At 40.9% G+C, this 24,037-nt stretch overlaps 1 protein-coding gene across 2 annotated transcripts in view; it reads right to left on the bottom strand.

Annotated features, from left to right (window-relative positions):
* Positions 1-24,035, bottom strand: part of KNTC1 (kinetochore associated 1) — a 97,760-nt gene extending 73,725 nt beyond the window's left edge. The window contains exons 1-16 of one of the 2 annotated variants that reach the window (XM_009426487.5): positions 23,907-24,035; positions 21,047-21,217; positions 17,418-17,538; positions 13,724-13,839; positions 12,424-12,502; positions 10,068-10,145; positions 8,561-8,595; positions 7,925-8,035; positions 5,930-6,023; positions 5,525-5,577; positions 4,668-4,783; positions 4,227-4,281; positions 2,333-2,431; positions 783-826; positions 622-687; positions 449-524 (exon numbers count right to left, since the gene is read on the bottom strand). In XM_009426487.5, the coding sequence (XP_009424762.2) occupies positions 449-524; positions 622-687; positions 783-826; positions 2,333-2,431; positions 4,227-4,281; positions 4,668-4,783; positions 5,525-5,577; positions 5,930-6,023; positions 7,925-8,035; positions 8,561-8,595; positions 10,068-10,145; positions 12,424-12,502; positions 13,724-13,839; positions 17,418-17,538; positions 21,047-21,175 (1,272 nt within the window). In that variant the 5' untranslated portion in view covers positions 21,176-21,217; positions 23,907-24,035. The remainder of the gene's footprint in view (positions 1-448; positions 525-621; positions 688-782; positions 827-2,332; positions 2,432-4,226; positions 4,282-4,667; positions 4,784-5,524; positions 5,578-5,929; positions 6,024-7,924; positions 8,036-8,560; positions 8,596-10,067; positions 10,146-12,423; positions 12,503-13,723; positions 13,840-17,417; positions 17,539-21,046; positions 21,218-23,906) is intronic. The other variant, XM_063785159.1, reaches the window with a different exon arrangement.
* Positions 24,036-24,037: the final 2 nt, after the last annotated feature.

The following is a 24,037-nucleotide window of genomic DNA, read 5'->3' as shown; positions in this document are numbered from 1 at the left end:
GAGGAGGTTAGGAGTTCAAGGCCAGCCTGGCCAACATGGTGAAACCCCATCTTTACTAAAAATACAAAAATTAACCGGGCATGGTGATGCATGCCTGTAATCCCAGCTACTCAGGCGGCTGAGGCAGGAGAATCGCTTGAACCCAGGAGGCGGAGGTTGCAGTGAGCTGAGATTGTACCACTGCACTCCAGCCTGGGCAACACAGCAAGACTCCATCTCAATAAAAAAGAAAAAAAAAAGACCTGACCTGAAAACGACCTCCTCAGTAACATCTTTCTGCCCAACTATGGGTCACTCTTTCCTCTGAATCTCTACTCAACTTCAGTCATATCTTAATTACAGCCTTAATCACACTAAATTCCAATTATATATTACATGTCTGTCCCCTCAGCCTCTAGCCCATGACGAAATGCTTGTTTGGTGAACAAATGAATACATGAATGATTACCTCAACATCTAGTCCAAACTGAATGGCAAAACTCTCAGCTTCAGCAAATCTGTGTTTGTGAAGTAACCGACTCAATCTGTTAAGTTGGAAAAGAAATTTTGTTAAATGCTTATTAGTCAGGGAATTTAAGTTATTCACTAAAGGATAAAGCTTTAAAAAAAATGAGAAGTTACCTGTTTTCTGGTAAAGCTTCTGTAAGACATCTGAGTACTAACACAGAGACTGAGTCTTCAGACAATCTAGAAAAAATTTTAACTATAAATGCGCTTGTCTTTTAATATTAATACGTAAAATTTAACATAGCTATTACTTAACATGATAAAACATGACCTACTTTGGATCATTTTTGCAAACTCCTTCTAAAAGGTATATGGTATCCTACAATAACAAAAAAACATGATTAAAATTCCAATATAAGAGCAATGCATTTTATAATTTTATAACTCTAGTATAGTATTACTAGAGTAACTACTGGTTCAGGCATGAACTATCCATCAATGGACTTTAAAACAACTGGGTATCCCATAAATACCTACTATGTACCCACAAAAATTTAAGGAAAAAAAAAAAAAAACACTGGGAAAAAAATGGCTAGGAGATATAAATCCCATAGACTCAAAATAATATCACACAGGTTACTTTCTATTAAGGGAAAAACACTTTACAAATGGGGAAATCTGACAGAACTGCCTTAACCAAATGATCACATTTAAAATCACCCATAACAGGACAAATGGATACCATGAGCCTCTTAACGTGATGTGGTTAGAAAACAATATTACCTGTGCAGTATTTGTGCCAAAAAAGCTTAACGTGAATCTAATCATGAAACAATCAAATCCAAATAGAGAAACAGTCTACAAAACCACAGGGTGGCGACTCTTCAAAACTGTCAATGTCTTAAAAGACAAAAAATGGACCAGATGCAATGGCTCACACATGTAATCCTAACAATTTGGGGAGGTGAGCCAGGAAGCTCACTTGAGCTCAGGAGCTTGAGTCTAGCCCAGGAAACATAGTGAGACCCCCTCTCTACAAAAAATGTAAAAATTAGCCAGGCCTGGTGGTGCACTCCTGTAGTCCCAGCTACTCAGGAGGCTGAAGCAGGAGGACCACTTGAGCCCAGGAGTTGGAGGCTGTAGTGAGCTATGATTGAGCAACTGTACTACAACTTGGGCAACAGAGCAAGACCCTGTCTCGACGACAACAACAACAACAAAAACACATAGAGAACTAAATTTGATGAGTGATTCTTGATTAGATCATGAATAAGAAAAAAAAATAGCTTTAAAGTAATTGGCCCAATTGGTAAAATTTAAATCTAGAAGAGTTTATAATAAATAGTACTGTATTTATGTTACATTTTCTGAGTATGATAATTGCATTGTAGAAGAATGCCCTTATTTTTAGGAGATACCTGCTGAAGATTTAGGCGTGACAGCATGATGTCTACAAGTAATTTCCAAAGTGTGGAAAACTACAGTGTGTGTGTAAAAAGAAATTAAACAAATGTGGTAAAATATTTTAAAATATGTAAATTAGTTACATAAATATGAAAATTAGTTACATAAATATGTAACAGCAATAGTCTCCATCTCCCATTATCATCTATACTTCCTGTAGAGACACAAGAAAGAAGAATAAGCAGATGACTGATGTTTTGACTTTTTCTTTTTTTTTAATATGACTAACCTTAGACTATCAAGTAAGTATATTTGAGGATCTCTATTAATAAATATAGTTATAAACCTGAAATTTATCCAGGTTTCCACTAGGTTCCACTAATGCTTAGCTTAATTATTAAGGCTTTTAATGATCCCTGATTAGATACTGAATAAAGAAAAAAGTAGTTAAAAGAATACTTTAAAATGCAAATAAACTTACTGTGCTAATTCCTGTTTGGACCAGAGAAGAAACACTAGATACTTCCAAAGAATATAGTATTTCCATTGTAGGTAATGAATAAACCATGAGGTTTTTCATCTAAGAAAAATAGCAGAGCAATTAATTTAGCAGATAAATTTAAACGTGCAAGTACAAAACAGCACTTCACAATTAAGAGCAGATTAAAACACATGGGAGCGGCTGGGTGTGGTGGCTCATGCCTATAATCCCAGCACTTTGGGAGGCTGAGGCAGGCGGATTGCCTGAGCTCAGGAGTTCGAGACCAGCCTGGGCAACACAGTGAAACCCCGTCTACTAAAATACAAAAAATTAGCCTTGTGTGGCGGTGTGCATCTGTAATCACAGCTACTGGGATAATCACAGCTACTGGGGAGGCTGAGGCAGAAGAATCTCTGGAACCCAGGAGACGGAGGTTGCAGTGAGCCGAGATTGCGCCACTGTACTCCCCTGGGCGACAGAGCGACACTGTCTCAAAAAATAAAAATAAATAAAAAACAAAAAACAAAAAACACATGGGAGCACTTTGGGAGGTCGAGGCGGGCGGATCACTTGAGGTCAGGAGTTGGAGACCAGCCTAGCCAACATGGTGAAACTCCGTCTCTACTAAAAATACCAAAATAATTAGCTGGAACATAGTGGTGCACATCTGTAATCCCAGCTACTTGGGAGGCTGAGGCAGAATTGCTTGAACCTGGGAGGAAGAGGTTGCGGTGAGCCGAGATTGCACCACTACACACACTCCTGTCTGGGTGAAAGAGTGAGACTGTCTCTAAATAAATAAATAAATAAAACACACAGTACAAAGCTAAATGCAAAAAATAAGCATTTATAAGTAAGTCTGTTACCGTATGACTTATTTTATTTTACTTTTTTTGAGATAGAGTTTCGCTTTTGTTGCCCAGGCTGGAGTACACTGGTGCACTCTCAACTTACCGCAACATCTGCCTCCCAGGTTCCAGCTATTTTCCTGTCTCAGCCTCTCGAGTAACTGGGATTACAGGTGCACGCCACCACGCCCGGCTAATTTTTGTATTTTTAGTAGAGACTGGGTGTCACCATGTTGTCCAGACTGGTCTCAAACTCCTGACCTCAGGTGATCCACCTGCCTTGGCCTCCCAAAGCGCTGGGATTACAGGTGTGAGCCAACGCACCCAGCTTGTTACTACATGATTTAAATGTTACATATGAAATGATGTTCTACCCCATATTCCAACTCTGTTGAATGAAAATCCATACATATACCTGAAGTCCATTCTACAGTTTGTATTTAAGGTGAAATGTAATTCCTCAGTGCCAGAACTACGTAAGAGTCACTCTAATAAGCACTTTCCTGGGCCGTGCGCAGTGGCTCACACCTGTAATCCCAGCACTACGGGAGGCCGAGAGGCAGGCAAATCACCAGGTCAGGAGATAGAGACCGGCCTGGCCAAAATGGTGAAACCCCGTCTCTACTAAAAGTACAAAAATTAGCTGGGTGTGGTGGCAGCCACCTGTAATCCCAGCTACTTGGGAGGCTGAGGCAGGAGAATCGTTTGAACCCAGGGGGTGGGGGGTTGCAGTGAGCCGAGATTGTGCCATAGCACTACAGCCCAGGGGACAGGGCAAGACCCCATCTCAAAAAAATAATAATAATAAAATAAAATAAACACTTTCCTATGGGCATTTTTGGTTCCTGAAGTGCTCCATTTAAAATATGGAGTCAAGATTTATAGCTTTTTACTTTAAAAAGAGTTCTGCAGGTTTATTTCTGATTGTCAAGTTTCTGTGTGAACTAAGAGCTAATATGCTGTACTATTTAACATCTACTTTTGTATTCACTAATGCTTTTTCTAACACATAATATAGGCAAGCACAAAATAAAATTTTCCAATACCTTCTTATTAGCTGAAGCTGTCAGAGCTATTAATTTGAGATTTGTAATTCCTTGCCTAAAAGAGAAAAGCTTTAAATAATTCAAGTAAGCTTTTACACAATAAAAACATACAATATTATCTATTAATTAAAAAAGTAGGCTTTGCCAATTACAAGATATAAACTAAATTAAAGTAACACTCTTCCATAAAAAATAAAATGTAATAGACACTGTATTCCATTTCTGCACGTTTATGCCCAGACTGACAGTTTCTAACACAATGACTTGGAGGTTCATATTGCCTAACTGTTCCCAGTGAATTTTGCAAATGGTCTTTACTCTGTCAGACTGTTTCACAGTGTTGTTTAGAATGTAAAACATAATAAATGACCTGAACAAAACCAGACAAGATACCTGGTACTAACAGAAGGGAAATGACTACTAGCCATAGTCATAACATACCACGTGACTGATGAAGGAGAGTCTGCTTCTGTAGTAAGAAGAAACTCTTCTACGTGAAGAGAGGGCCAGTTCCATACAGGAGTTAGAGTGTAAATATCCCATAAACTCAGCACGTTCTGCAATAGAGACATTTCATTTACATGTCTTTTTTTTTTTTTTGAGACAGAGTTTCGCTCTTGTCGCCCAGGCTGGAGTGCAATGGTGCGATCTCGGCTCACTGCAACCTCTGCCTCCCAGGTTCGAGCGATTCTCCTGCCTCAGATTCCCGAGTAGCTGGGATTACAGGCGCCCACCACCATGCCCAGCTAATTTTTTGTATTTTTGTATTTTTTGTATTTTTAGTAGGCTAGCCACCATGCCTAGCCTACATGTCTTCTTAATGATTAAAAATTTACATTTCAGGCCAGGTGCAGTGGCTCACACCTGTAATCCCAGCACTTTGGGAGGCCAAGGTGGGTGGATCACCTGGGGTCGGGAGTTCGAGACCAGCCTGGCCAACATGGTGAAACCCCGTCTCTACTAAAAATACAAAAAATTAGCCGGGCGTGGTGGTGGGCGCCTGTAATCCCAGCTACTCGGGAGGCTGAGGCAGGAGAATCGCTTGAACCCGGGAGGTGGAGGTTGCAGTGAGCCAAGATCGCACCATTGCACTCCAGCCTGGGCAACAAGAGCGAAACTCTATCTCAAAAAAAAAAAAATTTACATTTCAGGATCAACTTTTTGGTACATATACTGAAAAAAAGCACAGTACACAAGATAGTTATCCACCCTAGCTAAAACCCTTGCCTTTGTAAGTCTGACATTTTTGTTGTAAAACATATCAAGTAAAAACATTGAAGGAGAAACAAGAAACATACATCAGTATCAAGAACAAAAAGTAGATTGTCTATCAGCTGGAACTTCTTTGCACCTACAAAAGAGAAAATAAGATGTGTCAGGATTTTATTTCAATATTTCATATATCTAAATAGAAAACTAACATATTCACAGAAAGGCAGAACTACATAATTACTAGGTCCCATTTTCCTTTATTCCTGCCTCTATTTCTGTTAGGTGATTACTAAAATGTAAAACCTCCCAAAATGAAGAGTAACAACTGTAACATGTCAAGAACTGTTCTGTATGTGAACAACCATCAAGCTATTCTGGCTTGTTTCAAAGAGTGGTAGGGTAAAATGACCCATATGTCAGTCTAAGTACACTGACATAAAAATTAAAACTCACTAATAATTGTCTAAAGTAGTTTCATTAACTTATTTTACCTTTAATAATCTCTGCATCAATAAGGTTCTTAACTGTCATTCCTTTCTTGGAAGAATCTGGTTCCCATTTTGAGAATGCACAATTACCGGTTCCCTGGAAAAATGAACACAGTACTTCAAATGCAAATTTCATTCTTAGACCTGAGCCTTCCTCAAAGTAGAAACATGTAAGTTTTATAGGTTACTAAATTTAAAATATATTTACATATTCTAACTTAACTAGGTTTCATCTTCCAGTTCCTCTCTTGGTTTCTGAAGAGAATGAAAAAAACAGTGTACTATTGGAATTCATGGTTATTACAATTTTTTTTTTTTTTAATTTGAGACAGGGTCTCACTCCATTGCCCAGGCTGGAGGGCAGTGATCACAGCTCACTGCAGCCTCAAACTCCTGGGCTCAAGCAATCCTCCCACCTCAGCCTCCCCAGTAGCTGGGACTACAGGTGAGCATCACCACACCCGGCTAATTTACTATTTGTTGTAGAGACAGGGTCTCCCTATGTTGCTGAGACTGGTCTCAACCTCCTGGGCGCAAGCAATCCTCCCACCTCAGCCTCTCAAAGTGTTGGGATTACAGGCATAAGCCACCACGCCAGCCTTCACATAAATATTTAATGAGCGTATTTAGGCAACTAGCACTAAAGACATGCAGTGAACTTTTAAGACCTCTTCCAGGATTATGATTAAAATATAGTCTTTGATAAGTATTTTCATTAAAATACCACAGATATTTGGAAAAAAATTTATAAATATTAATTTTAAATTCTTTGAAACCCTGGTGAAATGTTAAATTAGATATGCTCAATGTGGAAATATGACTGCTTCTTTTCTCTCTTTTTTGTTTCTTCTCTTTTTAGAGACAGGATCTCACTGTGTTGCCAGGCTGCAGTGAAGTGGCGTGATCACAGGTGTGATCAGAGCTACTGCAGCATGATACTCTGGGCTCACCCAATTCTTCTGCCTCAGCTTCCCAAGTAGCTGGGACCATAGGAGCATGCCATGACACGCAGCTGACTACTTCTTAATATATAAATTTGGCAAGTAAAAATGCTGTAAACGTAATTATATTGAGTTTCTGCCTATTCTTTGAATATAACGTTAGGTATTTTGCCCCAAAATTCAAAGAAATTATGATCAGGGTTACTGGAAGTGACATACCAATAATGATATGTTACTTTTTACATGTAACATGAGATATAAGACATTACACGGCAATGTATACATGCCAATGGTTGTGAATGAATTGTGCTTTTCTACGTGCATCCTTGTCCACGTTCCCATTTCACTAATAACAAAACTTGCAAGTAGCCTAGCTAGCCAAGACTAAGAATAACGTAGAATCACTTAGGAGGCAGGCATTACATCAAAGACACTTTACTCTTTAGGACCATTCTCTAACACTAAGGTTCTTAACCTGACTTATTTCAAGATTCAACGGATCTGTGAAGCTGGATCGGCAAAAAATTTACATCTTTATTTTCACTAATCTCCATCTGAAACAGAATTTCTTTCACTTATGAATGTAGGCCACAAAAACCCCAAAAAACAAAAAGCAGTAGAATCAGCAGTCCCTGTGAGTATGTCACCAGTAGTAATTACACTTCCTATTAGAAAAACTATGATGACCATAATTTTGAAGTAGTGGTGTGTAAATATTTATTTCAAGACAGCTGCAATAATGTGCTGTTTTTCCATTAGTGACAAAGTCACAGGTACTGTAACAATGGAATTTTTTGGTTTTGTTTTCTATCGTTTTTGTCTGCTCTCATAATTGAAAAAAATGCTGTACTTCAGGTAAAGACTAGGGAAAGTAAAGATGCAATATTTTTTCCAAGACAGAAATTTATTTATTGAGTTATTTTTAATTACCTTAATTTTATAATTTCCTTGTTTCGGTTATATGTTACAAATTATTTTGCAATTTAACCAAAACAAAAACATTTTTCTGAGAAAATGCTTTAGGCAACAAAAAACAAAACTTTATAAAAACAATTACCCCAATTATCACAGGAACTTCACTTGCTAAATCTCCAGCCACAAGACTGAGACAACCAAGAGTATGATAATTTTCAGTAGAAATAAAACTGGACTTGATTTGTCCTTGTAACTGCAAAATTAAAAACAACAACGTCATATATATAATACATATTTATGCTCCATAAAATCACTAAAATCAGTTGGTATCAATCAGTTATAAATTTTTTTTTTTTTTTTTTGGAGACAGAGTTTTGCTCTTGTTGCCCAGGCTAGAGTGCAATGGCGCAATCTCGGCTCACCACAACCTCTGCCTCCCGAGTTCAAGTAATTCCCTGCCTCAGCCTCCTGAGTAGCTGGGAGTACAGGCATGCGCCACCACCCCCTGGCTAATTTTGTATTTTTCAGTAGAGATGGGGTTTCTCCAGTTGGTCAGGCTGGTCTCGAACTCCGGACCTCAGGTGATCCGCCCCCTCGGCCTCCCAAAGTGCTGGGATTACGGGCATAAATGTATTTTTAAATAGAAATGTTATTAAAATGTTATATCATAATAATTTCTAAAATATCAAGAAGTAGACCAATTATATACAGAAACATTCTACTACATTAATATTAAATGTAATTTTTTTAAGAGGACAATATGGATTTATTTTCTTACCTTTCTTGCTGTACTGAAGTCTACATTCTCAATTGCTGCATTAAAAAAGAAAGCAGGCTAAATGTATAGTATTAATCTATAAAATAATACAAGTCACCTGTTTTGTGTCAAGGTGAAATTAAATACAATCTAGTTCAAAGAACACTGGTGAGAATCAAGTTTTGCCCCTGACCAAAATACGCTAACTGTGACATGTTAGATTCAGGGCACCAGCCAGTACCTCTCCATACCTACCCTTACCACCTCTCTTCCTACTAAGGGGATCTTCTCCCTACTCCAACTCTCCTGTGCTTCTCACTGTTTGGAATAGCTGTTACTTTTCTAGCTCCATCATGAAGCTATGGAAAACAAATCTTCAATCTTGTCATATACCCAAGACGTAGCACAGGCCTGGCAAGTCAGTATTTTAAAAATATCACTTAGGCCAGGCGCAGTGGCTCATGCCTACAATCCCAGCACTTTGGGAGGCCGAGACGGGCAAATCACTTGACGTGAGGAGTTCGAGACCAGCCTGGCCAACATGGTGAAACCCCGCCTCTAGTAAAAATACAAAAATCAGCCAGGTGTGGTGGTGCGCACCTGTAATCCCAGTTACTTGGGAGACTGAGGCACAAGAATCACTTGAACCTGGGAAGCGGAGGTTGCAGTGAGCCAATATCATACCACTGTACTCCAGCCTGGGCGACAGAGCAAGACTCCATCTCAAAAATAAAAAAATAAATAAAAATAATAAAATAAAATAAAATGTTAAATACCTGTTCCAAATCCATTCCTCAAATAATTTCACTTGGCTTAGAGGGATAAATGGTCCAGACTACTAGCTTAAAACATATTTTACATTATTGTTCTGCACTATATATATATTTTTTTGAGACAGAGTTTCGCTCTTGCTGCCCAGGCTGGAGTGCAACAGCGTGATCTCGGCTCACCGCACCTCTGCCTCCTGGGTTCAAATTATTCTCCTGCCTTAGCTTCCCGACTAGCTGGGATTACAGGCGCCTGCCACCCTGCCTGGCTAATTTTGTATTTTTAGTAGAGACAGGGTTTCTTCATGTTGGTCAGGCTGGTCTTGCCCTCCCAACCTCAGGTGATCTGCCCGCCTTGGCCTCCCAAAGTGCCAGGATTACAGGCATGAGCCACCACGCCAGCCCTGTTCTGCACTATTAACACTACATAGTCATTTCCATTTCCAGGTTCATCCACCACATTAAAAAGCATTTACTATTGTGCTAGCATATGTCTTGTCTCCCCAACTAAACTGTTGAAGCTTATCTCCCCAAACTAAGCTCCTTGAAGGCCATATCAAAATTACATTTATTCAGATACTGTTCCAGCTCTAACAGAGGAGAATAACTGTATTCTGAATACTTAAAAGTATACCCAATTATAACTAAATACAAGTAAGATAAAATAAGCTTAAAGAGAGTACTTAAAATTTTACTATTAAATTAATAAAACTAGTAAATATTGCTGCAAATCAATAATAAAAATATAATGTATTACTTACCTTGTTGAATTTTTAAAAGCTGAAGGTTTGTAATACAAAAAAATCCACTGTATGTAAGAAGTAGCATATAATAGGTACCTATTGAAATAAAATCAGAATCAGTTTCTTTTTTTTGAGACGGAGTCTCATTCTGTCGCTAGGCTGGAGTGCAGCAGCGCGATCTCGGCTCCCTGAAACCTCCACCTCTAGGGTGCAATTCTCCTGCCTCAGCCTCCCGAGTAGCTGGGACTACAGGCGTGCACCACCATGCCCAGCTAATTTTTGTATTTTTAGTAGAGACAGGGTTTCACCATGTTGGCCAGGATGGTCTTGATCTCTTGACCTCATGATCTGCTTGCCTCAGCCTCCCAAAGTGCTGGGATTACAGGCCTGAGCCACTGCTCACGGCTGGGAATCAGTTACTTTAAAAGGCACATGGATATAAAATTTAAACCAGTGTCTGTTTGAACGTGGCTTTTGAAGAAAGAGAGAAAGACAGAAAGAGGCGGGGCGCAGTGGCTCACGCCTGTAATGCCAACACTTTGGGAGGCCAAGGCAGGTAGATCACGAGGTCAGGAGCTCGAGACCAGCCTGACCAACAGGGTGAAACCCCGTCTCTACTAAAAATATAAAAATTAGCTGGTTGTGGTGGTGCGTGCCTGTAGTCCCAGCTACTCAGGAGGCTGAGGCAGGAGAATTGCTTGAACCCGGGTGGTGGAGGTTGCAGTGAGCCGAAATTGCGTCATTGCTCTCTAGCCTGGGTGACAGAGTGAGACTCCATCTCAGAAAAAAAAAAAAAAGAGAGGGAGAGACAGAGGAAGGAAGGAAGGAAGGAAGGAAGGAAGGAAGGAAGGAAGGAAAGAAGGCAGGCAAGCACAAACAAACAGTATCTGGAACTACCTTAAAAATATGTCAATTTGAAGGGTTTTTTTTTGTTTTTTGTTTTTGAGACAGGGTCTCAATCTATCTCCCAGGCTGGAGTGCAATGGCCTGCACTCGCAGGCCAGACACTGCAGTGCAGCGATCGCAGCTCACTGCAGGCCCAAGAGATCCTCCCAACTCAGCCTCCTGAGAAAGTGGGACTACAGAGACACACCAACACATCTGGCTAATTTTTTATTTTTTGTAGAGGTGGCGGTCTCTCTATACTATCCAGGCTGGTTTCGAGCTCCTAGACTGAAGCAATGCTCCCACCTCAGCCTCCTAAAGTGCTAGAATTACAGATGTGAGCCACCACACACAGCCTGCTCATTTAAATTCTAATGATCAAATATTATAGTAATGTTACAGATAAAACTTATTTACAAAGAACTAGTAGGTTATTTGCAAAAACATTGTTAACTTCTTTTGAAACTTTTATTAAAACAACAAACTTCATGTGCCAGAAAAAAAAATATCAGATATATCAAAATAAACTAAGGCCCAGTTAACATTTGTTGAAGTAAAAATATAATAATATACTGAAGCCCAGAAACACATTTTAAAAGAATATAATGTCTCCTTGGTAACCCATAGAAATCTCAAAACTGTAAAAATAAGTTCAGAATATTATATTTAGGAAAAGTATATATTTAAACATCTAAAAAGAGCTTTAAAATTTTTTTTCAAAAATTTAAAAATTGTTTCTTACAATATTAATTGCATTGATAGAAAAAAATGTATAAAAAATACAGAAAAGGCCAGGCACAGTGGCTCACAGGCGGATCACCTGAGGCGGGCAGATCACCTGAGGTCAGGAGTTCGAGACCAGCCTAGCCAACATGGTGAAACCCCATCTCTACTAAAAACAAAAAATTAGCCAGGCGTGGTGGCAGGTGCCTGTAATCCCAGCTACTCGGGAGGCTGAGGCAGGAGAATCGTTTGAACTCAGGAGGCAGAGGTTTCAGTGAGCCGAGGTCGTGCCATTGCACTCCAGCCTGGGGGACAAGAGGGACACTTCGTCTCAAAAAAAAAAAACACAGAAAAAATGTAGGTAGCATAATAATGATTTTATATAATTTATTAAACACAAATTTGAATTTTTGATTGGATATTAGTCAGAAGTCATTCAGGCTGGGCGCAGTGGCTCATGCCTGTAATCCCAGCACTTTGGGAGGCCGAGGCAGGTGGATCACTCACTTGAGGTCAGGAGCTTGAGACCAGCCTGGCCAACATGGTGAAACTCCATCTCTATTAGAAATACAAAAATTAGCCGGGCGTGGTGGCACACACCTGTAATCCCAGCTACTCAGGAGGCTGAGGCAGGAGACGCCTGAACCTGGGAGCTGGTGGTTCCAGTGACCTGAGATTGCGCCACTGCACTCTAGCCTGGGCGACAAAGGGAGACTCCATTAAAAAAAAAAAAAAAGTCATTCAAAAAAAATTCAGGAAAACTTACCTTCATTTGAACCATCCTTCTCAATGACAAGATTCTGGTAAGTCCGCCGATTTTCATCGTTAGCTTTCTGAACAAATGCCTAAATGCAAATTAATTTCAAATAATAAAATTAAACACAGAAAAATACAATCAAGGATTTTATTCTTTAAACTCTAGAGTTATCAATTATCATTAGCAATAATTCTGCCTATATTCTAAACATCTTACTTTTAAAATGGAAAACTATTTTGGATAAGTGTACTAAATACCTTCAAGACTGCTCCCTTGCGATTCCTTGAGCCACAAGCCTACTAAACCTGGCCTAAGAAAATTTTTGTTTGACCTGGTGCTAATTTCTATTTATGTGAGAGCCAAGAATTCGGGATCCAAGCTGTGGTAACACCTTCAAAGCTTAATTTTTCAAAAAAACATTCTTTTAATTTAAAATACCATTCAGTATAGGGAAGAAACTCAATCCTGGCAGGCAAGAGACATGGTAACCAAGACCCCAAAGGCTTCATATGTCTGGGCATTCCCTCCTCTACCTTCCTGCCTCCCTTAACAAGCTGACTGGAATCAAACAGCAGAAAGCTGCCTGCTCCTGAGTTAGCTGACCAAGCTGAATTCCCAACCATACAAGAACCTAACCATTTGTCTCCTGGAGTTACTTCTCCCAAAGTTGTTAAAGTGGGACTCTAGCATTCCTAATAAAAACCTGACCATCTTCCAAGGTTACTAAATCAGGATTCTAGCAGTCCTGCTAAGCACCTGACCAGATCCAGCCAGCTGAAGACAAGATGGACTTCAACCCTGGCCTTTCACCAAGTATTTCCTAATTTTAACCTAATTATGATACTAAAAATCACACCCAGGGATGGAGATTTAACATGCTAGTGAGATATACAACACATGAAAAAGGATGCGACCAAAATTCACAGGCGCTAAAAGTTCCCTGCCTCTACATGCCTACAAATCACTCCCTTTTTCACCTCAGCTTCCTCAAAATGACAAGAGCTAAGCCCTTCGGGGAGCTAGCACTTGGGATCCCTTTCCCATACGCTGTTTCCTTGAGATTCCTTGAGCCACAAGCCTACTAAACATTCCCTGGGAAAATTTCTGTTTGACCTGGTGTTAATTTCTATTTACAGGAGAGCCAAGAGCTCAGGATCCAAGCTGTGGTAACACCTTCAAAGCTTAATTGTTCAAAAAAACATTGCTTTAATTTAAAACACATGTTAAGTAATAGTTTGCTAGAGTTTTAGTTGTCTAAGAGATTATTTAGAATTTAAATAATGAAAATTAAAATACAACAAGATCTTACATTAGTGAGTAGTGTTTGTTTTGATGTTACATGAATAAGATGTAGGTTGCCACTTCTCTCGCCAACCAAAAGAAACTTTCCTTCTTGACAAAGGCCAACTACATCCACTTCAGTATCTGAAAATTTCAAATCAAAGTTACAAGCTTCCTTCGAAAATCTTTATTTTCAATACAAAAAAAATACAAATTTTTCTCATTAAAAAGCCAACGATTACTTAAGTTACTTCTAAATACTGCAAAACAGATGTGATGAAAGTAAAAAAGAATGTTGTTGACTTTTATTCAGTCAACAAATATTTTTTGTTTTGTTTTGTTTTTGAGACAGCGTCTCGCTCTGCTACCCAGGCTGGAGTGCAGTGGTACCACCCCAGTTCACTGCACCCTAGACTTCCTGGGCTCAGTCAGGCAATTCTCCCACCTCAGCCTCCCAGGTAGCTGGGACCACAGGTACACACCACTATGGCCAGCTAGTTTTTGGTATTTTTTGTACAGACGAAGTTTTGCCATGTTACCCAGACTGGTCTCGAACTCCTGAGCTCAAGCGATTGTCCATCTCTGCCTCCCAAAGTGCTGAGGTTACAGATGTGAGCCACTGCATGCAGCTGGTCAAGAAATATTTACTGAGCACTTACTATATGGTAAACTTTGTTCTAGGCCTTTTACATATATCTGAGAACAGTAACAAAAGATTACCACCGTCACAGAGCTCATATTCTAAGACAGAAATAGCTGATAAATGACCAGGCGTGGTGGCTCACACCTGTAACCCCAGCACTTTGGGAGGCCGAAGCAGGCAGATCACTTGAGGTCAGGAGTTCGAGACCAGCCTGGCCAACATGGTGAAACTCCGTCTCTACTAAAAATATAAAATTAGCCAGACATGGTGGCATGTGCCTGTAATCCAGTCTACTCAGGAGGCTGAGACAGGAGAATCGCTTGAACCCAGGAGGTGGAGGCTGCAGTGGGCCGAAATTGCGCCACTGCACTCCAGCCTAGGCAACAGAGCCAGACTCTGTCTCAAAAAAAAAAAAATAGCTGATAAACAATTAGCATAATAAACAAACTGTGAGACATGTAAGAAGGTGATAGATGTTCTGGGAAAAAAATGTAGAGCCAGGTAAGAGAGCTCAGAAGAATGGTGCATTTTGCAGTGTTAATTAGAAAGCTCACAGGAGACATGAAAGAGGTGAGGAAGTTAGCCAAATGACTAAGATGAAGAGCATTCCGAGCATTCAGATGGTGGGCACAGCTCAAGGAAAGATCATGGAGTGGGAAGTGCCTGTTGTATTCATGCAAAAGCAAGAAGGCCAAGGTAACAGAAAACAAAGCAAAGAGGGAAGGGACAAGACAGAAAAACAATAGTATGTAACTGGCTTACGAACTCAAGTTATTCCGCCACAATGTCTTTTCACAAATGGATCATCGTTACTCATCCCACCACTTCATAGAAGAAACTGTGAATCTTGTGGACCAATCAGGGTCAATACGTCAAGGTTCCATAAAACACAAGTTTCTTGCCTCCATGTTGCAATCAAGATATGTTCTTGCCTCCATGTTGCAATCCAAAATGTATGTGTTCTGTTTCCTTTTCAGTTGTCTAAGTTCTTATGTAAAAGTTTCAACAACTATCTTTCTCTTAAAATTTCTATTTAATGGCCGGGTGCAGTGGCTCACTCCTGTAATCCCAGCACTTTGGGAGGCCAAGGTGGGTGGATCATTTGAGGTCAGGAATTTGAGAGCAGCCTGGCCAACATGGTGAAACCTGACCCTACTAAAAATACAAAAATTACCAGGCATGGTGGCAGGCGCCTGTATTCCCAGCTACTTGGGAGGCTGAGGCAGAAGAATCTCTTGAACCTGGGAGGTGGAGGTTGCAGTGAGCTGAGAGAGCACCACTGCACTCCAGCCTGGGCCACAGAGCGAGACTGTCTCAGGGAAAAAAAAAAAAAAAAGGCCTGGCACGGTGGCTCACGTCTGTAATCCCAACACTTCAGGAGGCCGAGGCGGGCAGATCATGAGGTTGAGACCAGCCTGGCCAACATAGTGAAACCCTGTTTCTTCTAAAAATACAAAAAAAGATTAGCAGGGCGTGGTGATAGGCGCCTATAGTCCCAGATACTTGGGAGGCTGAGGCAGGAGAATTGCTTGGACCCTGGAGGCGGAGGTTGCAGTGAGCTGACATCATGCCACCACACTCCGGCCTAGGCGACAGTGCGAGACTACATCTCAAAAAAAAAAAAAAAATTTCTACTCAAGAAAGAAAAAACTTTCGGGGTCGGGTGTGGTGGCTCATGCCTATAATCCCAGCACTTTGGGAGGCCGAGGCAGGCAGATCACAAGGTCAGGAGATCGAGACCATCCTGGCTAACATGGTGAAATGCTGTCTCCACTAAAAAAAAAAAAAAAATACAAAAAATTGCCCAGGCATGGTGGTGGGCGCCTGTAGTCCCAGCTATTCAGGAGGCTGAGGCAGGAGAATGGTGTGAACCCGGGAGGCAGAGCTTGCAGTGAGCCGAGATTGTGCCACTGCACTACAGCCTGGGTGACAGAGCGAGAGAGACTCCATCTCATAAAAAAAAAAAAAAAAAAACTTTCATAATATTCTTGCCTAAGCTCAGTACAATCACTGACTTACCCCTTAATTCACTCTTTTTTTTGTTTTTGAGACAAGACTGTCACTCTGTCACTCAGGCTAGAGTACAGTGGCATAATCTTGGCTCACTGCAACCTCTGCCTCCTGGGATCAAGCGATTCTCCTGCCTCAGACTCCTGAGTAGGTGGGATTACAGGTGTATGCCACCATGCCCAGCTAATTTTTATTGTTGTTGTTGTTTTTGGAGACAGAGTTTTGCTCTGTCACCCAGGCTGGAGTGTAGTGGAGTGATCTTGGCTCACTGCAACCTCCACCTCCCAGGTTCAAGCAATTCTCCTACCTCAGCCTCCCAAGTAGCTGGAACTATAGGCGCACACCAGCACGGCCAGCTAATTTTTGTATATTAGTAGAGAAAACGGGATTTCACCGTGTTGCCCAGGCTGGTCTCAAACCCCTGAGCTCAGGCAATCCACCCACCTGGGCCTTCCAAAGTACAAGGATTACAGGTGTGATTTTTGTATTTTTAGTAGAAATGGGGTTTCACCATGTTGGCCAGGCTGGTCTTGAACTCCTGACCGCAAGTGATCTGGTGGCCTCAGCCTCCCAAAGTGCTGGGATTGCAGGCATGAGCCACCACGCCCAGCTTTAATTCACTCTCAAATCCACATTTGCATGTACTTGAAGCCTTGTAGCTCGATGAAGAATTAATTCATAAGTATGTTCAAGGATTTTTAGAGAGCTATTAATTCTAAAAATATGCAAATACCCACTAATGATACCGAAATTCTGTACAAGATTCAGGAATGTGAACACAAATGAGCTCGTATTTTCCATAGTATTCTAATACAAGCAAGTAAACTAAGTTGTTGCTTTACATGTGTATTTCCCCTCAGATGTATTGAGAGAAGGGATCATCTCAGTGTCCTTTGACTCTAGTGCCCAACGCAAATAAGGCACTAAGCACTCAAGCTTAATTACTTGAAATTGGTCTAATTTGAAATCTTAGAAATAATGGAGTAAAGAGGAGGCAATCCAGCAGAAATTGGCAGCAGATGTATTTGACTTCCAATTTATCTTACTTCATTCATTACATTATACTTACCAAAGACAAGATGCAATTGAAGTGATCTACAAATACTGTCAAGCAATATCACTGATTGGTCGGCTACAATAATAAACCCATCACTTAAGCTGCATGCCTGTATCTTTGGATTTAATGAGGCCTGTGGGAGAGAAAAGCATGATGAAAATTCAAACATTTTTATATGTGTTTAACAATACTTATCAATAGTATCAATAAATTCCCAAATATCCCACTTTAAAACTTGACAGGCTTTTTTTTCTTTAGCCCCTCTATCTAATTAATCATCGAGTTTTTCTTTGTATGGTATATCTTGAATCCATCCAGGATCCTAAGTAGAAAAACAGTTCAGGATGAGCAGGAAGGGCAAAGGATTCTCATGTTCAAGTCCTTGTTTCCTCAGGATTGACTTTATGCTGCAGGAGCCAGGTATTAACATAATGAATTAATCAAGATTGGCATAAAGTCTTGGTGTCGTGGATACGCTAGGCAGGGGAATGGTGGTGAACTGTGAACTGGAGGGTCCATGCCCCCACAGACATGAAAGAATAGAGTCTACTTCACACCAGCCAGTGGGAAGCCTGGTGGGGATGCAGCACTGGCATGGCCATACCTCCCAATTCATCAACAGAAGCTGGATCTTTATGTGAAATGTTCTGATTTTTAAATATTGGCAGCTAAGCCAACATTTTTAAAAACAGTAGACAAGCCAAATCAGTCTCCAGTATTCAGTTTCTGTTGCCAAGAGCCTCCCACACATAGCTGTCTTGAAGCACTGGGACAGATTAGTGGTTGAGGAAGCTCAGTCCCTTACTAGCTAAGTGATCTTAGGCAAATGCATCAACTAACTCCATGTAAAAGAGTAACAATAATAATACCTACAAGGTTCACCTGAATAAAGATTAAACGAATTCATGTAAAGGGCTTATGAGAGAGCCCTGCACATAGTATATGCTCAATAAATGTTAACCAGTCCTATTCTTCCCTGACAAAATACAGCTAATCACCTCATTTTATGACTATTTCAAAAGTCATCTTCTCCAGGTGTAATCCTTGAAAATTCCCCAACATTCTGATCCCTCTTCTACCTTATTTTTTTCTTTATTTTGAGACAGGGTCTCCCTCTGTCACTCAGGTTGGAATGCAGTGATGCCATCATAACTCACTGCAGCCTTAAACACCTGGGCTCAAGGGATCTTCGTGCCTCCCCAACCCAAGTAGCTGGGACTACACATGCACACCACCACACCTGGCTAATTTTCTTTTTCTTTTATAGAGACGGGGTTTTCACTGTGTTGGCCAGGCTGGTCTAGAACTCCTGGACTCAAACGATCCTTCCATCCCAACCACCCAAAGTGCCGGGAATACAAGTGTGAGGCACTGCGCCCAGCCTCCTTCTTATCTTTTTACTTGCTTCTTCAACTAGTAAAAGGTTACATGAAGGCACTGCCAACAAGGAATGGCACTAAAATTAGCCGGGCGTGGTGGCAGACGCATGTAATCCCAGCTAATGGGGAGGCTGAGGCACGAGAATCACTTGAACCCGAGAGGCAGAGGTTGCAGTGAGCCAAGATCACACCACTGCACTCCAGCCTGGGCAACAGAGCAAGACTCTGCCTCAAAAAAAAAAAAAGAAAAGGAACGGCACTATATCTTCTAGGGATCTGTCCACACTGTTCTCTCTAGACTCTTCTCTCTAGACTGTTCTCCTTCTTAAGACCCAAAGCAAGTGTAGTTTAATTTTTAATTTTTTTAGAGATGTTGTCTCCCTATGTTGCCCAGGCTGGCCTCAAACTCCTGGGCTCACGCCATTCTCCTGCCTCAGCCTGAGTAGCTGGGACTACAGGACATGCCACCACACCGGGCTCACACATAGTTTCTTAAGGAAATGCTCCTTAAACTGCCCAACCCACAATGAGCTCTCCAGCCACTGAATTCCTACTCATTTACTGTCTGTACTGTTCATTTGGCATTTAGCATATACTGACTTGCACAGCTAAGCATCTTTTATTGTTTGTGTCCTGTGTGCCTAACTTTAAGGTAAGATCCTAAAAGGAATGAATAAGATGCCATCTTATGTCCAAGTTCCTAATATTGGGCTCAGAACATAGCAGATGTTCAAAACATGTTGGTAAGTGTATGCCACGTGCTAATAATAGATAGAATTTTAGTTCCTACCAGAATCCCAGATTCTATACACATGCACTATTATTTTTCAACAGCAACCTTGAGGTCAAGAAAGGCCTGAGCCACTTCCACGTTTTAAGGCTCCTGATAATATTAAAAAATAAAGCCCGGGTACAGTGATTCACACCTGTAATCCCAGAACTTTGGGAGGCCGAGGTGGGTGGATCACAAGGTCAAGAGATCGAGACCATCCTGCTCAACATGGTGAAGCCTCATCTCTACTAAAAACACAAAAATTAGCTGGGTGTGGTGGCTCGTGTCTGTATTCCCAGTTACTCGGGAGGGTGAGGCAGAAGAATCGCTTGAACCCAGGAGGCGGAGGTTGCAATGAGCCGAGATAGCACCACTGCACTCCAGCCTAGGCAACAGTATGAGACTCTGCCTCAAAAAAAAAAAAAAGAAAAAGAAAAAGCAGCACAGTTCCACAGACACCAGCTTAAAGCTGCATAAAGAATGATTTCTTTTTAAAATCCCATCAGCCAGTTTAAAAAAAAAGTCAAAAGCATACATTTAATTCCCTTTAGGAATAACGTCCACAGTGGATGCCCTGCCTTATCTGTCAGATTCCATTTGAGTGAAAAAAAATTTTTTTTATTAAAAAAAAAAAGAATTAAATACCAGCCTCCCAAGTAGCTGGGACTACATGTGCATGCCACCACACCCAGCTAATAGTACCTTCTATAGAATGCAAAGAATAAGGTTTCAGGCATGAAGCAAGAATAGTGCAATTACTGACAGAAGAAAGTTAAAATGTAGAAAGAAATGCACGGATAAACCTCATACTCAGCAGGGTGCTTGACTCTGGTAGGAAACAGGAGGAACACAGATTCACGGATGGACCCTCAGAGCCTTCAACTCTATTGGTAACATTTCATTTCCTAAGTCAGTGTAGATATTCTTTGTATGCCGGGCGTGATGGCTCACACCTGTAATCCCAGCACTTTGGGAGGCTGAGGTGGGTGGATTTCTTGAGGCCAGGAGTTCAAGACCAGCCTGGCCAACATGGAGAAACCCCATCTTTACAAAAATACAAAAAATTAGCTGAGCATGGTGGCACACAACTGTAATCTCAGCTACTTGGGAGGCTGAGGCACGAGAATCACTTGAATCTGGGAGTCAGAGATTGCAGTGAGCCGTGATCACACCACTGCACTCCAGCCTGGGTGACAGAGTAAGAATCTGTCTCAAAAAAAAAAAAGAAAAGATATTCTTTGTATCAACTTACACATATTTTTGTATGCATGAAATATCAAGAGGAACTAAGAATCCTTCAGTTGTGAAAATACTGATCCTGACATGATGCAGAGGGTATTCAGATGTGAATTTCTAGCAATCTGAGATTGAATCTTGATTCCCTGAGGAAGTGCTATATTCATTCACAAAATATTTACTGTGGGCCACTAGCCCTACTAAGCACTCAGTAAAAATTCTGTGAATGAAACAGTCAGTGTAATAATCACTACCTTTTCAGAAGAGATCTTCACTAGCAAATCTACTTGATATAAAGCAGTTCCATGTTCTTTTCTTGAACCGACACTCAGGTACCCACTTCCGGTATCATCATTTGTTAGCAGCTCAATATCATTCCACATGTTTCTGAGACTGTCTTCCTGAGTCAGGAACCACTGTCTTTCCTGAACAACATAAAATTAGACACCATATTATCTTGTTGCATAGAACCCGGTTCCTTGGGAAATGAGAAAGCTTACTCACAAAACAAAAACAAAAGTCTAACATTAACATATACAGACATCTTTGTCTTCTTGTTATTGCTGTGGCCACTAAACACTTCGGGCCAATAACATAAATGGAACTAGAGCTATGATGGTTACCAGAGAACAACATATTGGTTTATGCACACAAACCAACAATTCTGATCTTACCAATGTATCTTAGAGCTTCCATTACTTTGTGTGTCTAGTTTGGAATTATATCAAGTTTTCATTAGAAATCAACCTTTAATTATACCAAGTTTTCATTAGAAATAAACCTTTCATTAGAAATAAACCTTTAATAGCAGCAAACAGTGTAGGTTTAGATGCCAGATTGTCAGGGATATCATAGGATGATAAGATTCCAGATGAAGTTCAGAAAAGTCCATTGATGCTATCATAGTATTATTATACAACAAATAAAAATGATAAGGGGAGGAGAAAAAAATGAATTAGGTTTCTGGATCAAAGACTAAGCTTGAAACCTTATGAGGTTTACCCATCTCAAAAAGCAAAGGTTTACATAAACCATATTACCTGGAGTCTGGGTGGGAAAAGAACACTAAGGAGAAAAACAATCCTTGGATCAAGACTGGTAGGGAATGATAATCAAATAATTACAATTGGTTTCATAAGTGCTACTAGAAGTATGTTTCAATATCTATAAAAGGTATAGCACAAGGAAGAAACAATTTCTGACTTGGTGCTCTTTCACAATGACTAGGCAGCTGTCCTTGGGTGATCACTTAATCTTTCTGTTCCTCAATTCTCTAATTTATAAAATAGGAATATACAGGCCAGGCCAGCGCGGTGGCTCACACCTGTAATCCCAGAACTTTGGGAGGCTTAGGCAGGTGGATTATCTGAGGTCAGGAGTTTGAGACCAGCCTGGCCAACATGACGAAACCCCCTCTCTACTAAAAACACATAAAATTAGCCGGGCGTGGTGGTGTGCACCTGTAATCCCAGCTACTCAGGAGGCTGAGGCTGTAGAATTGCTTGAACCCGGGAGGCGGAGGTTGCAGTAAGTTGAGATCGTGCCACTGCACTCCAGCTTGGGCAACAAGAGTGAAACTCCGTCTTGGAAAAAAAATATATGTATACAGTTTGCCGTCAATATCCATGTGTTCCACATCCCTAGATTCCACCTACAGGCATAGCACATTTACACTGTTACGCAAGATAAGAAATCAAGAGATGATTTAAAGTATACAGGCAGATGTTCCTAGGCTACATGCAAATGCTATGCCATTTAATGACAGGGACTTAAGCATCCTAGGGTTTTGGTATCTGTGGGAGGTCCTGGAACCAATCTCCCATGGATACCAATACCAAGGAACTAATTTAGTTGTACCCACCTGAAGGAGTTTTCTATTTTTCACTTCTGGTTTTTTGAGAGACGAGGGTCTCACTATTTTGCCCTGGCTGGCCTTGATCTCCTGGGCTCAAGCAATCCTTCTGCTTCAGCCTCCCAATGTTTTGAGTTTTAAATGTTCACAGAACAATGCTCGGTTAATGGCAAACATTCAATTTTAGGTGTTAGCTTATTTGTTATTGGTGGAAGCAGGTAACACTTGGGCTGAGAATTGAAGATCATAGTTTTATAAATGTTTAAAGAGTTCTTCCTAAGAGCATAAGCAAGGGAACAGAAACAAAACATGTTTGGAGAATAGAGAAGTTTCAGTGGCTGGTGTTTGGGTGGGAGTGAGGAGATGAAGAAGGAGGGACAGGTTGGAATGAATACCTTTATGGGTCTCAATTTCCCACATCTGTGAAATAGAGAAACCGCCCATAACTGCCATATTTACTTATTCAACAAATGTTTATTGAATACCTATTTACTATGTGCCAGACACCTTTCTAGGAACTGGGAATATAGCTTGAACAGAACACAAAAATGTCTTTGCCATTATGAAGTTTATGTTTTTGCGGGAAAAACAGACAAAAATAAAATAGTTAATACGTATCTTGTTACGCTACCGCCACAAAAAAGCAACTGCACAAATAATTACAAAAAGTGCTAAATGATTTGAAGGAAACAGTGATTAAATGGATGAGGTGAGGCGTCGCTGAAGAAGGATTTGTTTGGGAAGGGAAGGAGGTGACATCTGAGCTGAGACCTGAATAACAAGAAGTACGCAAAACTTAGGCGGAACGCGACGTAGGCAGAGGGAACAGAGTGCAAAGACTCGGAGGCTGAGTAGGAAGCGTTTGATGCTGCTGCCGGGTCAAAGCAAAAGCAGAAGACAGTGAGGGAGAGAACAGTGGAGTCCAATAAAACCTCGACTTCAAGATTGAATTTTATTCTCAGTACAAGGGGTAGAAGGGGAACTCAGCAAACGAGTGGTCTGATTTGATAATTTTGAGAACACTCTGGCGGCGGAACGCAGAACAGATTCGCGAATAGGAGAGAATGAGCAAGATGAAACATTTGTCAGTTAGGCCTCCATACTTAAACGCTCTCCGCTGGACATCGCCGCCAGCAAAAACCGACTCCAACCTCTCTCCTGCCAGCGTCAAGGGGAAAACAACAGGAACTGAGCAGAGGCTGCAGCTACTTCGTCCTGAACCCACCCCCAGTTCCCTACACAGCGCAGCTCCCCGTCCTCACCTGCAATTGAAGAAACTAAAGAGGAATACTCAGATATCTGGCCCCTCTTCCTGACTCACACAACCGCCTCTAGTCTTTAGGTTCCATCCCACAGGTTTAAATTGGCGGGAGAACACTAAACCCAACCCCTT

Source organism: Pan troglodytes, chromosome 10 (genome assembly GCF_028858775.2).
Source record: "Pan troglodytes isolate AG18354 chromosome 10, NHGRI_mPanTro3-v2.0_pri, whole genome shotgun sequence".
NCBI lineage: Eukaryota > Metazoa > Chordata > Mammalia > Primates > Hominidae > Pan > Pan troglodytes.
Note: the sequence above shows the minus strand (reverse complement) of the source record. Positions and strands in the feature narration are given on the sequence as shown.